Here is a 14120-nt window from a genome sequence, read left to right as displayed (position 1 = left end):
AGGGCCCACATAAATCTTTCTAAGTAATTATCTGCTGCATAAAGTCAGAAGCAGTAGAAGGTAGAGAAACTGTGAAGCTACCTCCTGTACTGAAAAGGTTAAAAAAAAAAAAAAAAAAACACCTCCCTGCTCTGTTCCCTGTAGGAATTATATACAGGCTACCTTTTGGACACAGCTCTAGGTAAGGATCCTCAGTGGGCAAACACACCTATACCCTAGAGAATGGTGAGACTCAGTATACATCTCTGTCTCAGTGTTGCTTTCTGGCTAGCTGTAGGCAATGCCTCAGAGGAATCTGAATCCCATACTGTACAAGGGGAGTCTATCTAGCACCTTCAACCACATGGCCTGGCCACCTAAAATAGGGGGCTGGATTTCATTTTGGAGAAGAAATTGCAATTCCATGACTAGCAAAAAGATATTTTTGACAAGTGTTACAATGGCCCACATAAGCACATTTACTTTTGAGTGTCTGGGGAAAGAAAGGGGGGAGGAGGGAAAAGGCGGGGGGAAAGACTTGAAGAACTAAGTGTTGACTTCAAATTCCATACAAGTTGGCTTTATAGAGCCTATAAATCAAATGTTAAGAAAGAGAGTCTCATTGGTCAAGCCAGACACTGATGGACACTATGCTTGTTTTGAGGTCATTTTCCATGCAAGGAAATAACACTAATCGAGTTCTGTTACAGAAAAAAAGAGAAAAAAAAAAGAGGTCCATATTAAAGAAAACTGTTTTTATTGTAAACAAAGTATAAAGTACAACATAAGAAATGTGCAAATCTTTTAAGTAGTCACAAAAGAGCGTATCTAATACACTATTTTCAAACTGTTCACTTTCAGATATGTGTCTTCAACATAATATGATAAAATAGAAATAGTGAAAGTTGATGCATTATTTATCACAAAATCTAGTTTTAATTCAGGGCTGATGGCTTTACTGCCTCATTTTACTTTTCAAATCACTTGACTTTCTAATTTAATACAATACAGAATACATCCATATTCCACGTCTAGTATTAAACCATCTTTCAAAGAATTAACACCATCAAGAAGTCTACGATTCTTGTTTTTCTTTCGTAATCAAACCAAGTAGTTTACAGTTACTTTTTTAATTAAAAGTGCACTGTATCTGTTTATGAAAAATGCAGTGATACAGAATTTTGAGAGGATATAAAGGAATCCATAAGCAACACAAAAGCAGAAGCATCGTATGATGCCTAAGTATAACCAATTGTAATAATCACAAAGCTTTCAAAAGAAGCTGGGAAAATATTACAACAAAGCTAATGAGGATTCAGAAACTTTCTCTACCCTCCATCTGCCCACGTGGCAGCCCTTGACTTCTGTTTGAAACCCCCCTTTGCACAGTAGTATAAAGCTGGTTGGTATACCTGTTAAGTTAATGCGGGAGGTTAGGCCTAAATCCCCAGGAGTTTGGCACTAAACCGTTCCTCATGACTGGGCCTGAGAATACACGGTGGGAGGGGGAAATCCTACCAAGAAAAAGTGACAAACGGTAGGAAAACTGATTCAGATTATCTTATACAGGTGCATTCTGGGCTTCTAAGTGTGCACCCATACACTGCTGTGTTTCTAATCTGTGTTCTACTGAAGATCCACAACTGAAATTTAAAATTTGAGTTGGTCTCAAGCATCAGCAGCAAACCCTCAGTAACATTTATGCTTGACCAATCTGTAGTATATATGAATAATTTGCAAAAATTCAAAACTTGCACAGTGTGTGCTGCTCTGCTCTAGAACCTTCACCTTCTCTCTCTCCTTACCAGTGCAAAAGACACACGCTCTTCCACAGTCAGCCACTGGTTCTCTCAGCAACATTTTTTGTGACCAAGCACAGACTGCCTTTGCCTCTCTGCTGCAGTGCCATCAGCAGCTAGCACTGGAGAATCACAGACCTGGAGCAAAAGCCTATTTTTTAACTGGCATTTTCCAGTGACAACAGTTAATTCCACCATCTTCAAGGTAAGTTCTTTCACTGTGCAGTTGCAGATGTAGGTGGTACAGCAATATCATTTAGCTTGCTCACTTCCATTTGCCAGTTTGGTAACTTCTTAGCTGATAAGTGGCGACGTGCATGCTTCGTTAAGTGGTCGCTCCTCATGAACCGCCGCTCACACATGGGGCAGGCAAACTTCTTCTCACCAGTGTGTGTTCGGCGATGACGAGACAGTTCATCAGAACGTGCAAACCTTCTGTCACAGCCTTTCCAACTGCAACTAAAGGGCTTTTCTCCTAAAGGGGGGAAAAAAGTGAAAAAAATTCATGAATACTAACTGAGCAACGACGTTATTGCCTTGACTTTTGACTTTTTGTAAAAAGTTTCTATTATGGCAGTTGAGCCAAAAGCTACAAAAATGCTATTTTTATTGATATAAATACATATCTAGATACCCAACGTGAAAAATTGCATTTATATACTTTTATATAAACACGAGGACTCACTAGCAAAGCTAGGTAGTACAAAGGGTTAAGCATCCCCTGGAAAATGAAGAATTTGAGACACTCTTTACGTCTCAAAACAGCTGAACTTTCACCCTCAGCTCTACATGTACTGTGGATTACGATGACTTAGCATTACCAAAATGACCTCCTGAAATGCAACCTGTAATCATGTTAGTCCCATTTGTATGTAACAGAGCTCTGGTAGTGCACTGTAAGCCAATGCGAAAGCACACATGACTCCTTTTGCTACTGTGATTAAGAGCTGAAGTTTGTCTGCTTAGAGAAAATACTCTGAAGTAACCAACATGGGAACAGTTTGCAGTGGATGCTTCTATTCTTTCCTAAGTCACTCTCTTTACTCTTAATTTTTATCCACTTCTGATAAAGGCAGTCTTGTGGAGCTCTCTGATAAGCTACTACGGAAAGCCATATACACTTGGGCAAGCCCTTGCTTCCAGTACTTTTAAGAAAGACTACTGAATGCCTTCTGACACGTAAGAACATTAGCACAAACTGCTGAATCAACTTCCGCTCTGGGAGATTTCCTGTCAATGATGAGGTGGCGTTATAATGTGTACTAGCAGAAGAAGTATTTCACTGCTGCCTCATAATTTGTTCCATGAACAAATCCAGTCATTACTAGAACCTTAACAAGCAGTGTATAGCCACAAATTCTTTCTACACAGATTCTTAACATCCAGCAATGGTAACCAACCTGTGTGTGTCCGGACATGAGCCTTCAGATGGGAGCTCTTGAAGTAGGTTTTCCCACATCCTGGGTAGTTGCAAATGTGACTTCTTATTCTTGAAGAATCAGCTGGAGGAGTAACTTTTGCTGCAGAAGGTACGAAGCCAGGAGCAGGGGCAATAGGAGAGAGTCTTGTGCCATTTGGACTAATAATCGGAGCCTTTGTGTTCTGCACAACTGGCTGAGGCACAACAAACATAACAGCACCTTTGGGAACTTGAGCACCCATGAACACCATGGGCTGACAGAGAGCTGACTGCTGGCTTGGTGTCGGGCTGGGCACTACTGCTGTCACAACAGAGTTGTTCGTAGGCAGAGGGACCATCTGGCAAATTACTGGCACAGGGGGGACTCCACTTCCTTGGACAGGGCATGGCGGTGCCATCACTGCTGACTGCTGTGCTGATCCAGGAACAGACTCAGCTCTGCTGACTGAAGGCTTTGTCAAGGGCACAGGACTGACAGCTGGTTCTGCAGTTTTTCCTTCTACAGCTGGCGATTTACTACTTTGGTGACTCGCTCGGTTAGACAACGCAGCTGAACGAACTAAACGTTCTGCTTCATTGTTCTGTTTATTATCTGTTTCTCTTGAAACACTGTCCTGGTATTTCAGCACACTGGCTGCTCTCACTGGACAGGTTTTGCGATTACAAAGCTGAGCATCAGCAGTATGGCGAATAACACTTGTTGCTTGTGCCTTCAAAGGTCTCGGTGCAGGAGACCTCTCGGCCTCTTTGAGAGGTGCGGCAAGAGGAGGCTTCCCAGTCTCAGCAGACGATTTGCATTGCGCTGTAGATGGCGCTGGTGCCACCGGATGAATTATTTGAGACATCTCAAAATCAGAAGGGCTGTAGGGTGGAGTCAGGCACTAAGCAGAGGAAAAAGGCAAAGTAAGGGGGACGTTGTTATCAACATATTACCACACTGATTGTTAAAAACGCACACAAACAATATTAAAAACTTACAAATGCTGGTATCGCATTGAAGTCTGCTGCTCCGGGAAGCAAAGTCTCCTCACTCTCTTCTGACACATCAGAGGCTGGAGTTATAGGTCTCATTTCTGCATATTTTTTGAAGTCTGATTTCCAGTTGCAACTCATAGATATAAGGGCCTCTACAGCCTCATAATCACTTTTTTCAGGGGTATTGTTCCAGAAATACCTGGTATCTCTCTGTTTCTCAGTCATCATCTCCATTTCTTTCTCCTGTTTGGGTTTGAGAAAAAAAAAAGTTTAGAGCCTCACCCCAAGTTTCAACACTTAATTGTTGTCTGAAAGCATCATAAAAACAGAACAACATAATCCGTACAAGACATCTTGATAATGTTTGGTACGTTTGCACTTTCCTGTCCCCTTTCTTCTTTATGTAATATTTTTATGAAGTTGGGAGGGAAATCTGGTTATCTAATAAAGATTATGAAGTTTCTTCAGACAAAAAGAATCCCTCTTTATTCTTGAACAGTTTAAGTTATTCCGTATTGCAAGTGCTGAGTATCTCAAAGTTTTTTTTGAAGGTTTTGTGAGAAAGAAAACTAAAATTACTTCTCCCCCCCCTCCCCTCTTTCATTTTGCTTAAAATACAGCCCTCAATATTGTGCTTATTTTGACATACAAAAAAGAGACCATACTGAGACTGAGGCACATTTCCTTAAAAAGCTGTTAGCCTCCAAAGAAAACGTTCTAGAAAGTACTCAGAGCTCACCGACGCTGACACATACACATAGAAAAAGCCACCAACATGGAGGACTGACACATGTGTGCATGTTCACCATGTGGGTGATCTCCTCAGGGCACTAACCAAACAGAAAGTCTTCTGGGCTATATGTGCCACTGCTATTAACGCTGCTACCCTTACCACAGCTTTTGATTTCAAAGGTGATGGTGTGCCTCGATGCTGGCAAAATCTGCCTTGAGCTGGTGAGCCTGGGCGGCAAAGCCGCGTTTCTGAAAGTTCTGTGTAAGCCGCTCCGGCGGAGCCACGGTTAAGCCGCATCTTTGCGCTGGGACTTGACCAACCTCTGAGTAATGGGGGCGGATGGCCGGGCCCGGCTCTCGCTACCAGCCGCCGCCTTCCCGCTCTCGGCTCCCCCGCGCGCGGCGGGCGGGCGGGCGGCGGCGACAGCGCGCGGCCGAGTGGGGGAGGGAAGGGAGGGGGGAAGGGAGGGAGGCCGCTGGGCGCGCGCCACGCTCACCTCAGCGCACCCCGCCGGCCTTCCAAACCGCCCGCCCCCGCCCGCCCCCATTGGCTCCCAAGGCCGGGCCGCGCCAGCGCCCATTGGCTGGCGCCGGGCGAGGCGCGGCCGGGGCGGGGGCATGTGAACAAAGCGTGATCAACGGCTGCTCGGGGAAACGTGAGCGGGGCAGCGCCGCGCGGAGACCTTTCACCCACTTCGCCGCGCGCGAGCCCGCCCGCCCGTCCTCCCGCCCCCGCCCGCCCTGAGGGAGGCGACGGCCGCGGCGGCCCCGGCCTGGCAGGAAGGGAGCCCGCCGGCGGCGGCGGCGCAGGGCTGGCAGCCACGCTTCCCCCCCCCCCGGCCCCCCCGCCGCAGCCACACGGACTGCAGGGCGGGAGGGCGGGGGAGCCGGGGGAAGCCCGCCGCGGGGAGCCGCAGCGCCGCGCCGCGCCGGGCGGGGGTCAGCGCCACCCTACCCGGCGCCTCCCGCCGCCGCCGGGGGGGGGGGGGGTCTAGGAGGCGCCGGCGGGGGAGCTGCCCCGCGGTAGGCTCAGTCAGCGCCGGCCGGTCCTCCGCCCGCCTCGCCGCCCCCGGCCGCGGGACCCCCGCCGCCGCGCACGTGCCCCCGCGGAGCCCGCCGCTCGCACACGCTCACGCACCGCCCGTGCCAGCGGGCCCCCAGCAGGTCCCCCTTCCTCCCTGCGGCGCCTGACCTCGCCGGCGGCCGCCCCCCTCACGCGGGCTCCCCCTTTTCCTCGCTCTCACCCCGCAGCTCTCCCCGTCGCCCCGCTGCGGCTCAGGCCCTGCCAGCCCGATCGCCCGCCCACGCCGCTGCTGGCGACCCCTCCTCCTGCCCACCCCAGCCGGCCAACCCCCCACCCCGCTCTGCCCCGCCGGATCCCGCGCTCACTGCCCGCCGCGCAGCGCCGCGCCCGTCCCTCCGTCCCTCCCGCGCTCCCTCGGCAGCCCCGGCCGCAGCCCTGCCCCGGGATGCCCCCGCGCCCCCGGGCGGGCCTGACATCTCCCACCCCACGGACGGCCACCTGCGGCGGGGGCAGCGGGCACTCACCGCCAGCCGGTGCCGGTGCCGGAGCGGCGGGGCCCGATGCCGAGGCTGACGCGAGCCGTCGCCCGGGCGCTCTCCGGCCGCTGCCGTTATTTTTCTCTTTTTGTTCGCAGCTCCCCATTCAGGTGGCGGCTCCGCCAGCCCCGCGCGGGGGCGGGGGCGGCCGCCGCCCGCCGCCAATCGGCGGCAAAGGTGTGTGCGGCGGCGGCCAATGGGCGCGCGCCGCCCGCGCGTGATCGGCGGCTGCCCAGCGGCGTGGCCCGTGTGTCAGCGCGGCGTGTGCGCGGCGCCGCGCCGCCCGGCCCGGCCCGGCCCGCGGTAAGTCCCCGCTGCCGCCTCCGCCGCCGGCTGAGTCAGTGTCCCCTCCCCGCATCCGGGTGGGCGCGGCGGGGGGCGGCCCGGCGCTTCCTGACACATGAGATCACGCGGCTCCGGGCGAGCAGCCGCCTGGGCCCGGCCCCCCCCCCCCCCCCCCCCCGCCGCCGCCGCCGCCGCTGAGGTGAAGCGAGGCCGGGGGGGAAGGAGGGGGAGGAGGGGGCGGCCCCGCCGGCCTCCCCGGGCCTCCCCGCGTCCCCTCGCGACGGCGAGGCCGGAAACGCGACCCCGTGGGCGAGCCCGCCTCGGCGCCGGCGGATGTGTGCTGGCAGCCCCGCCGCCGGGGCCTGGGGCGCCCCGAGCGCGGCCGCGGTGCGGCGCGGCGCGGCGAGACGGGCCTGGCCGCCCGGCCCCGCCTCGGCGCGGCCGCCGGCCCCGCGGGCGTGTGAGGGGGTGTCGGGGCCGCGCCGGATCGCCCTGAGCTTGCGCGGTGGGGTGGGGGACCGCAGCTGTCGGGGTGCCGCGCGAGGCCACGCAGGGCCTCGCTCGGGCTGCGTGCCGAAGCTGCGACGAACGATAACCGTATCGCGACCGGGACCTCTAAAGCACCGATATCCAAGGTAAAAACTCCTGATCGGTGAGGCTTCCTGGCGTGTCCGCACTGCAAACCGAAGAGCGCTGCCCTGCGGGTATGCCTAGCTGTAAACAAGCTACCCTGAGAAAGCGGCGCTGCCAGGAGCCGTGTGTGGGCTGCCTCACCCTGCTTCCCAGCAGCTCGCGGCAGGAGGCCTGGAGAGCAGCCGCCAGCCCTCCAGAAGGGCAGGAGCTGTTCCATGCCCTTCTGCTAGATGCAGAGTTTAACAAGGTGGATTCGTCTTCCTGTCAGAAAACTTGTGATACAACCAGAAGAGATGGCCGTGTGTGTCAGCATCTGCGAAGCAGGATCTCAAGCCAGGCTGTGCTGTGGTTGTTAGTGCTGTTTTTGCTGGAGTGCCGTTCTGCTTTAGAAATACTGCTGATGCTTCGTTATGGTTCAGTTCCATTTTTCCTATTTACTCAGCTTCACTTCAGAGATCTCCCCTCCTCCTACGAGGCAATTCTATCCCTAGTTATTCAGAACATTTTTCCTGTGATATTTTTTCTTCCGCTAAAAAATATTTTCCTCTCTTTACCCCATTAACACTGGTGGCATGGTGCAGTATTTGGTTTTTTTCTGCCTAGCTCTTCTTCCTCCTGTCAGCAGGTCCCCATGGACGGAAAGGAACTCGCAGCAAGTTATGTCCTCCTATAACTTGCTTGGAAGCCTCCCAGAATGCTTTATTATGTCTGAAGTGAAAAATACTGCCAGAGTAGCAGACACATTGAAAGAAGAATGAGGATATAACTATTGCAAAAATGGCACAGAGTAAAAAATAATTTAAAACAATTCTTAATCAACTAAAAAAATCTATTTATTGACAAAAGAGTGTTAATTTTACTCTCTAAGGAAAACACATTTCCCTGGTATTGCTTTGATTCCACAGTTTCCACTAATACATTGTACAGATGGAATTTCTATTATTCCTCTCAACAGTGCTATTCACTTGCACCTCTCGTGGGTCACTCTCTCCTACTGTGTCCCTCCGTGCTTGAGAAGCGACAGTGGGAGCCCTCTCCCCTCAGTTCTACCACAGCTTCCACTATTGTAGTATCTGAGAAAACTGTTACTGCTTGCCAGTGGGAAATCTGTATCTCCCATCATCTCTTTATGTTATGCAACCTGTAGCAGCAGTGAGTATCTGCTTGCCTTTTGGCTAGATTCTTCAAGATCCCTGCCGTACTTGCAGAGAAACTTATTGGCTTGGCTGCCTTATCTAGAGGGAATTCCCAAAAGTGAGAAATTCAGGATGACCCAAAGCCTTTTCACTAATGGTAGCAAACAGTTGTTTACGAATGACTGGAGCCCACACCTCCCGTTATCTTTTAACAGGAGAAAGTGTGCTTGTTGTTACCATCAGGCTTAGTGTTTTCCCCACGGGAATCAGTGGGAAGAGTTTTTGTTGAAAATGGATGCTCGACTCCTGGAATGTACTCTGCCTTGCCTAACGGTTTTACCATCACATGAGGCACATCTGGGGAAAGACTTTGAGACCTGTGAGTGTATCTGCCTGCCTCCACTCCAACTTGAATGAATGCTGTGAGACTAATCCAGAAGTTCTTAGTGAAATTCTGTGGTTTCTGTTATAGCATGCTGTGTTACAGTTTTTGTGATCGTGATTGTTTTTAATCTCAAAATTTATGAAGCATCTTTCAAAGCATATTATTGTTCCTAAATCTAAATCTGTAAAAGTTGCACCAGCAGTACATTACAGTATTATTTTTAGGTAATAAATTCACTCACAAAATGAATAGCTTCTGCCCATGTCTCAGCAGTGTTTAAACACCTCAAAATAGGTGGAACTTTGTAGCTTTTTCAGCTTTAAAGATATGTAATACTTATCCAGAAAAATGATTTGCTAACACAGTTAGAATTTCAATGGGAAAAAATTCACAATTGGTAGCATAAACTACCACGCCCTACTAACAGCCTACCGCGAGCTGTTGTGGTATGAAACACTTCGGGGGGGGGGGGGTCTTACTATGACAAGATTTGCTAGTATGTGTTGGTATTGTCAACAATATCTGTGGAAGGTCAGATGGCTCCATAGTGCTTTTATAGGGAAGATAAAGTGCTCTTTGAAGAAAACTCGGAATCGTTTTCATATAAAACCAAAAGAAAACTTTAGAAATTGGTATAATGATGTCTCTGCTGGATCAAGTGCCTTGTAGAGTCATCATAAGGGTTCCGGTTACTTTCAGGGGACGCTGAACCAGGCTGTTGTATATACTTTGCAGCTGTGGCCATCTCTCTCAGCTTGTACAATATCAAGCGTAATGTGACACAACAGTGATAAGTACTACTGGACTCTACTATGGTATAAATATGGGGAAGAACAATAAAGGACTCCCTGACAATTTCAGGTATCTTTCTAGGGGGCCTACTTATTTTTGTTTTGTTTCTTGCTCTTTCTACTTCTCTCTCCTCCTGTCCTTTCCTCACCTTTCTTGCCCATATTTGCCTTGGCCTCCTGTTAAGGCCTCTCCCGGGCTTCCTCTGCCTTTTGTGTCTGAAACTAGTGCAGGACTGTCGTTTCTACTCGTGACACCCCTTCCAGTGATATTTTTCCACTGATTCCTCACAGTTTACCTTTGCCAGTTGCCAATCTTAGGTGCCCTTTGCACCTCCTCCCTTCCTAGTATGGTTCGCAGGTGCACCTTCCCCACTTCCCGTGGTAGCCAGGCTGCTTTCTCACTGTCACAGCCTCTCCCAGTTGTTGCCTTCCCAGTGTGCCTGTCCTAGCCTGCTCTGCACCACCTACTGCCGTTCTCACTCGACCGCCTCCTTAGTCATTTCTAGATCCTCCCTGACCCTGACCGACACCTACAGCCACTCCATCCCAAAATGTACACAGCTCTCAGCCACACCTTCCCAATTGCCTTTTTTGTCTGCTTCTTTTAACAGCTCGTTTCACCTGTAATTTCCAGAGCAACCCTCTCCAACTGCTATTCTCCTCAGTGTCTGCTCTTCCGGGCCCTTGGTAAACCTCCTGCTTACTCTCGATCTCCCAGTCTCCATCTCTCCTCTCCCCTGCGCGGTTTAATCCCACCACATTAGTGCTTGTCTTCCGCTGCCAGCTCTGGATTTCAGGGTTTGGCGCTCACCTGCCGCAGAGAAAGCGCACGGACGGTTGAGACGAGATTTGTAGATCAAAATCCTCCTACTGTCCTCCCTCCCCGCATCGGGATCTTTAGGCCAGATCTTCAGCCTGGGGGGCAGGATGCAGACTGTGGTGCTTAGCAGGGAATTTGGGTTCTGTAAAAGACTGCCTTGGTGGCCTGGGGGGAATAGGGATGCACCTGGCCTTTAGAGACTTTTGGGGAAAAGAGAGCTGACCTTGTGCGAGAGCGTGGAGCTGGACATCACTGCTCCTGTCCTCCACAGACAGGCTCGACTCTCGTGTCGGGGACATGTCCTGTAGCAGCAGCTCTAGCAGCTGGAGTTGGGACTGGAGAAGGGCAGTCCTCCAAAGCGGGGAGATTTAACTGCTCCTTGACTCCTGCACCTAACAGCGGCTTCATCGCACGCACACGCACACACACACAGAGGGTCCCTTCTGAGTGCACACCCCGAACATCCTTGGGGGATTAAACTGTGTGGGCTTTCGAGGGGCCCCGCGTGTGTGTTGAACTGCTCTTTCCTTCCCCCTCCTCTTCCCGTGCGCAAGTGTCGTCTGCCTGTGAACTGCAGGGCAAAACTGTGAAAACCACCTCTCCCAAAAATAATCTCTGCTTCAGAGGCTGGAAAATGTGACAGCACATTTTCATATGCAGAGCAATGCAGTGGGTGTCTGAAAACAGCTGAGGCTGAGGGGGTGGCAAGGGAAGCGGCTCTGAAATGGCAGGAAAGTGGCAACCAGGGAATATGAGAGGAAGGAAGGAAGGGAGCAAACTGCGAAAGGGGAGGGGGCCGGAGGGAGGGCTGAGGGCAGCAGAAAGCGAGTTCAGAGCAGGAGAAGGTTGCACAGTGGGGGTCGGTTCTCTTTTCCCTGGCGCGTTTACTTCTGCTCTCATTCATTTATTAATAATTGGAAAAGTGTCTCTTCTACTAGAGACAGCAGTTTCCGAGCTTTGTATATCAGATGATAGCTGGGGGAGGTGGAGCACATCATCCACAACAAGGCAGCTTATCTCCTCTTTTGTCTCCTGTAAATTCCCTTCCCTCCCTCTTCACATCCCCTTTTTCTCTCACATCCCAGCCCTGGGAAAAAGCTGCTTTGGCCTGGTTGTGGAATTGCTTATTAGAGTACCAGGTGAAAAAAAAAAAAAAAAAAACAGAACATATTTGTAATTAACGTTAAGACTTCAGAATTTTAGTTTATTTCACCAGACCCAGGAAGTCCTGTTTTGGCTGGTAGCATTGTGTTTCTCCTCTGTCCTACATGATACTAAACCTAGTTACTGCGTACGTGCATTTTGCAAAGTATTGCTCATGTCCTCTTTCCTCCAGAGCATTTGTGGCTGTTCCTGAGTCATGGCAATTCTAGTTCTGCCTTGCCTGCTCGGTGCTGTTCAGTGGAAGGCTTCAGAAGTTGTTACTGGCACTGATGTTTGCGTTACTGCCATAGGAGACGGCATGGCAGGAGGAAGAAAACTGAAATGCCCCTAATGAAGCCTAAGACAGATAAGAGAAACTTAGTTCTTGGCAAGTGAGCAGTTTTCAGTAAAACTGATTTTCTTTAGCGGTCACTGGAAGCATCTGAACTGTACGTTCAGATTTGGTTTTATTTTTCATCCAGTTTCCCAGAGAAGCTGGGGACATGATTTTATGCCACCTAGGGGAAAACTAACCTTTTTTTTTTTTTTCTGAAGAAGTTTAGGAGTTTTGACTTTTAAACACTTACGGGTTATTTATTTATATATGCCTATTACACTCTCTCTTAAATTTAAATTTCCCAGGAAATCACGTATCCAGCCTGCAGGTCATATTCTTTGATGTGGAAAACTAAATTGTCATGGGATTGGGAAGATAAATTAGAGCAAAAAATGGCAACGTGGCTGGTAAATCACTGGCCAACTGTGTGACTTCAGTCCTGTCCAGCAGTCCTTACGTAAAACTCATATTTCCTGAATTTCACTCTGCTCTTAGGAAATACAGCTCTGTTATCTGTGCTTTATTATGGCTTTGCCATGCAGAATTAAGTAGGAATTGTAAGTTGCTCGTTTATCCTAAAATCTTAGCTTCTGTATGCTAATAGGTAGGAAGCCATATTCCTTTTTTTTTTTTTTTTTTTGGATGGGACACCAATGGATATTTTTAACATCTGGTGTTAAAGACATACTTGTCTCAGAGAAACTGTGAAATGGATGGTTATTTTAGCCAGAGTAGAAAGAGCCTAGCTAAGGTAATAATTGTTTCAGCACCCCCTAAAGACCGTGAGAAGTCTTATATTCATGTGTTGTAGAGCAGGATCAGGTTGTACATCAACCAGAACTTCTCCCAAGTCCCGTGGCTGTCACAAGAATTGTGTTTCTTTGCAGGATGCTGGACAGGACGACGGTGTCAGCTACAGCCCTGCTTCCCATCTGTCTTTGTGGAAGGGCAGCCAGAACTGTGATGTCTGCCCATGTCAAACCAGCCAAGTTGTGTACTGTCTGTATGGCTTGATCCAAGAAATCCTGGGAATTCTCTATGGTGGAAATCAGAGGTTAATGTTGGGATGATTTGTTGATTCTTTCCATGTGGGTCATGCTTCATATTTTTCTGTGTTTACAAAGAACTGAAATGTGGTCTAACTCCATCAGGACACTGGATAAACTGACCAGTTTCAACAAGGTAGATAAAAATATCCAGGCACGGTGTGATCATGTGTTTACTTCTGTTTAGTAACTAACTTGTGTGTTCTTCCTTCACTTGTGCAATGCTTGTGGTTTTGTTGATAGAGCAAATAAAGGGCAATGTTGTTGGGTCCTGTGTGTGATGTGAAGGCATCCCATTTAAGAATATGGATGCCTGTGGAAGAATATAGCAAAATGGCATTGCTTTTTTGCAGATAGAGTTTGAAAGATCTCTTTCAAACAGCAATTTGAATTACTGTTAACAAAATCAGAGCTGGTGGCTTAGCAGCTGAATTGTCAGCCAGTCAGATGAGAATAAGACAGCCTCTAAGCATTGCAGAATGAGCTTACATAAATAACAAAGCCACCTGCCCATGCTATGATGAGATACATGGTTTTCCAGATGGAAATGTTAGGAGCACCCTTGGTATGTTTTTCATATCAGCACAAAATGTAGTCGTTACATAACGATCTCACAGCTGCTGCATTTCAGGAGTTCCTCTGATGGGATAAATTCTGGAGGTATGAAAGATGGTGGTATGGCCAGGGCCTCTCATTTGACATATTCATGGAATATGGAAGCCAGCAGGGACAGTTCCACCTTTCCTCCTTCTAACACAGGTAACAGAGCACTTCGGCACTTCCAAATAGAAGTATTTTGATAGAAGTCTTATGAACAAAGGTCCTGCTCTTCTTTTCTTTAAGCCTACTTACTCTTAATGATTTTTGTACTATTGACTAGTCTCAACCACATGTGGCAGATGAGATAGAGATACTAAGGACTCCTGCAGTATTAGATAGTTCTACTGACAGTTTTGCTCTCTGATGCTAATGCTTGATCCGACCCTCGTTGCATAGGTGTTGGTTTACATTTGAGCAAGCAAATCATTTATGGATAGGAAAAGGCAAATGAAGATGCAGGTAACATGTTCTACGTACAA

General features: G+C 49.2%; 1 protein-coding gene and 1 long non-coding RNA gene across 5 annotated transcripts; one reads left to right on the top strand and one right to left on the bottom strand.

Moving 5' to 3' along the window:
* Positions 1-713: 713 nt before the first annotated feature.
* KLF10 (KLF transcription factor 10) lies at positions 714-6636 on the bottom strand. Of its 3 annotated transcripts, none has more exons than XM_068932887.1 (4): positions 6454-6636; positions 4177-4416; positions 3179-4079; positions 714-2253 (listed from the first exon to the last, which is right to left on the bottom strand). In XM_068932887.1, exons 2-4 carry the CDS (start codon positions 4405-4407, stop codon positions 1994-1996), a joined length of 1392 nt encoding a protein of 463 aa, XP_068788988.1. In that variant the 5' UTR covers positions 4408-4416; positions 6454-6636; the 3' UTR covers positions 714-1993. The 3 variants fall into 3 exon arrangements, with proteins under 3 accessions (XP_068788988.1, XP_068788987.1, XP_009680644.2); XM_068932886.1 differs by lacking the exon at positions 6454-6636 and adding an exon at positions 6150-6231; XM_009682349.2 differs by lacking the exon at positions 6454-6636 and adding an exon at positions 5066-5417.
* A 551-nt stretch (positions 6637-7187) lies between these two features.
* LOC104148959 (uncharacterized) lies at positions 7188-13309 on the top strand. 2 transcript variants are annotated; one of them, XR_011139258.1, is made up of 3 exons: positions 7188-7385; positions 9604-9765; positions 12883-13309. It is a non-coding gene; the product is annotated as an uncharacterized lncRNA (long non-coding RNA). The 2 variants fall into 2 exon arrangements; XR_011139257.1 differs by lacking the exon at positions 9604-9765.
* The last annotated feature ends 811 nt before the right edge of the window (positions 13310-14120 follow it).

Source organism: Struthio camelus, chromosome 2 (assembly GCF_040807025.1).
Source record: "Struthio camelus isolate bStrCam1 chromosome 2, bStrCam1.hap1, whole genome shotgun sequence".
Taxonomy (NCBI): Eukaryota; Metazoa; Chordata; class Aves; order Struthioniformes; family Struthionidae; genus Struthio; species Struthio camelus.
This window is presented reverse-complemented; position numbering and strand designations above follow the sequence as displayed.

Excerpts from the sequence above, each read along its gene's own strand:
- KLF10 (XM_009682349.2), bottom strand. The coding sequence starts at position 5,203 with ATGCGGCTTAACCGTGGCTCCGCCGGAGCGGCTTACACAGAACTTTCA. Across the intron at positions 4,080-4,176 it reads TCAATGCGATACCAGCATTT|TGCCTGACTCCACCCTACAG; the intron begins GTAAGTTTTTAA and ends TCCTCTGCTTAG. Across the intron at positions 2,254-3,178 it reads TCATGTCCGGACACACACAG|GAGAAAAGCCCTTTAGTTGC; the intron begins GTTGGTTACCAT and ends TCCCCCCTTTAG.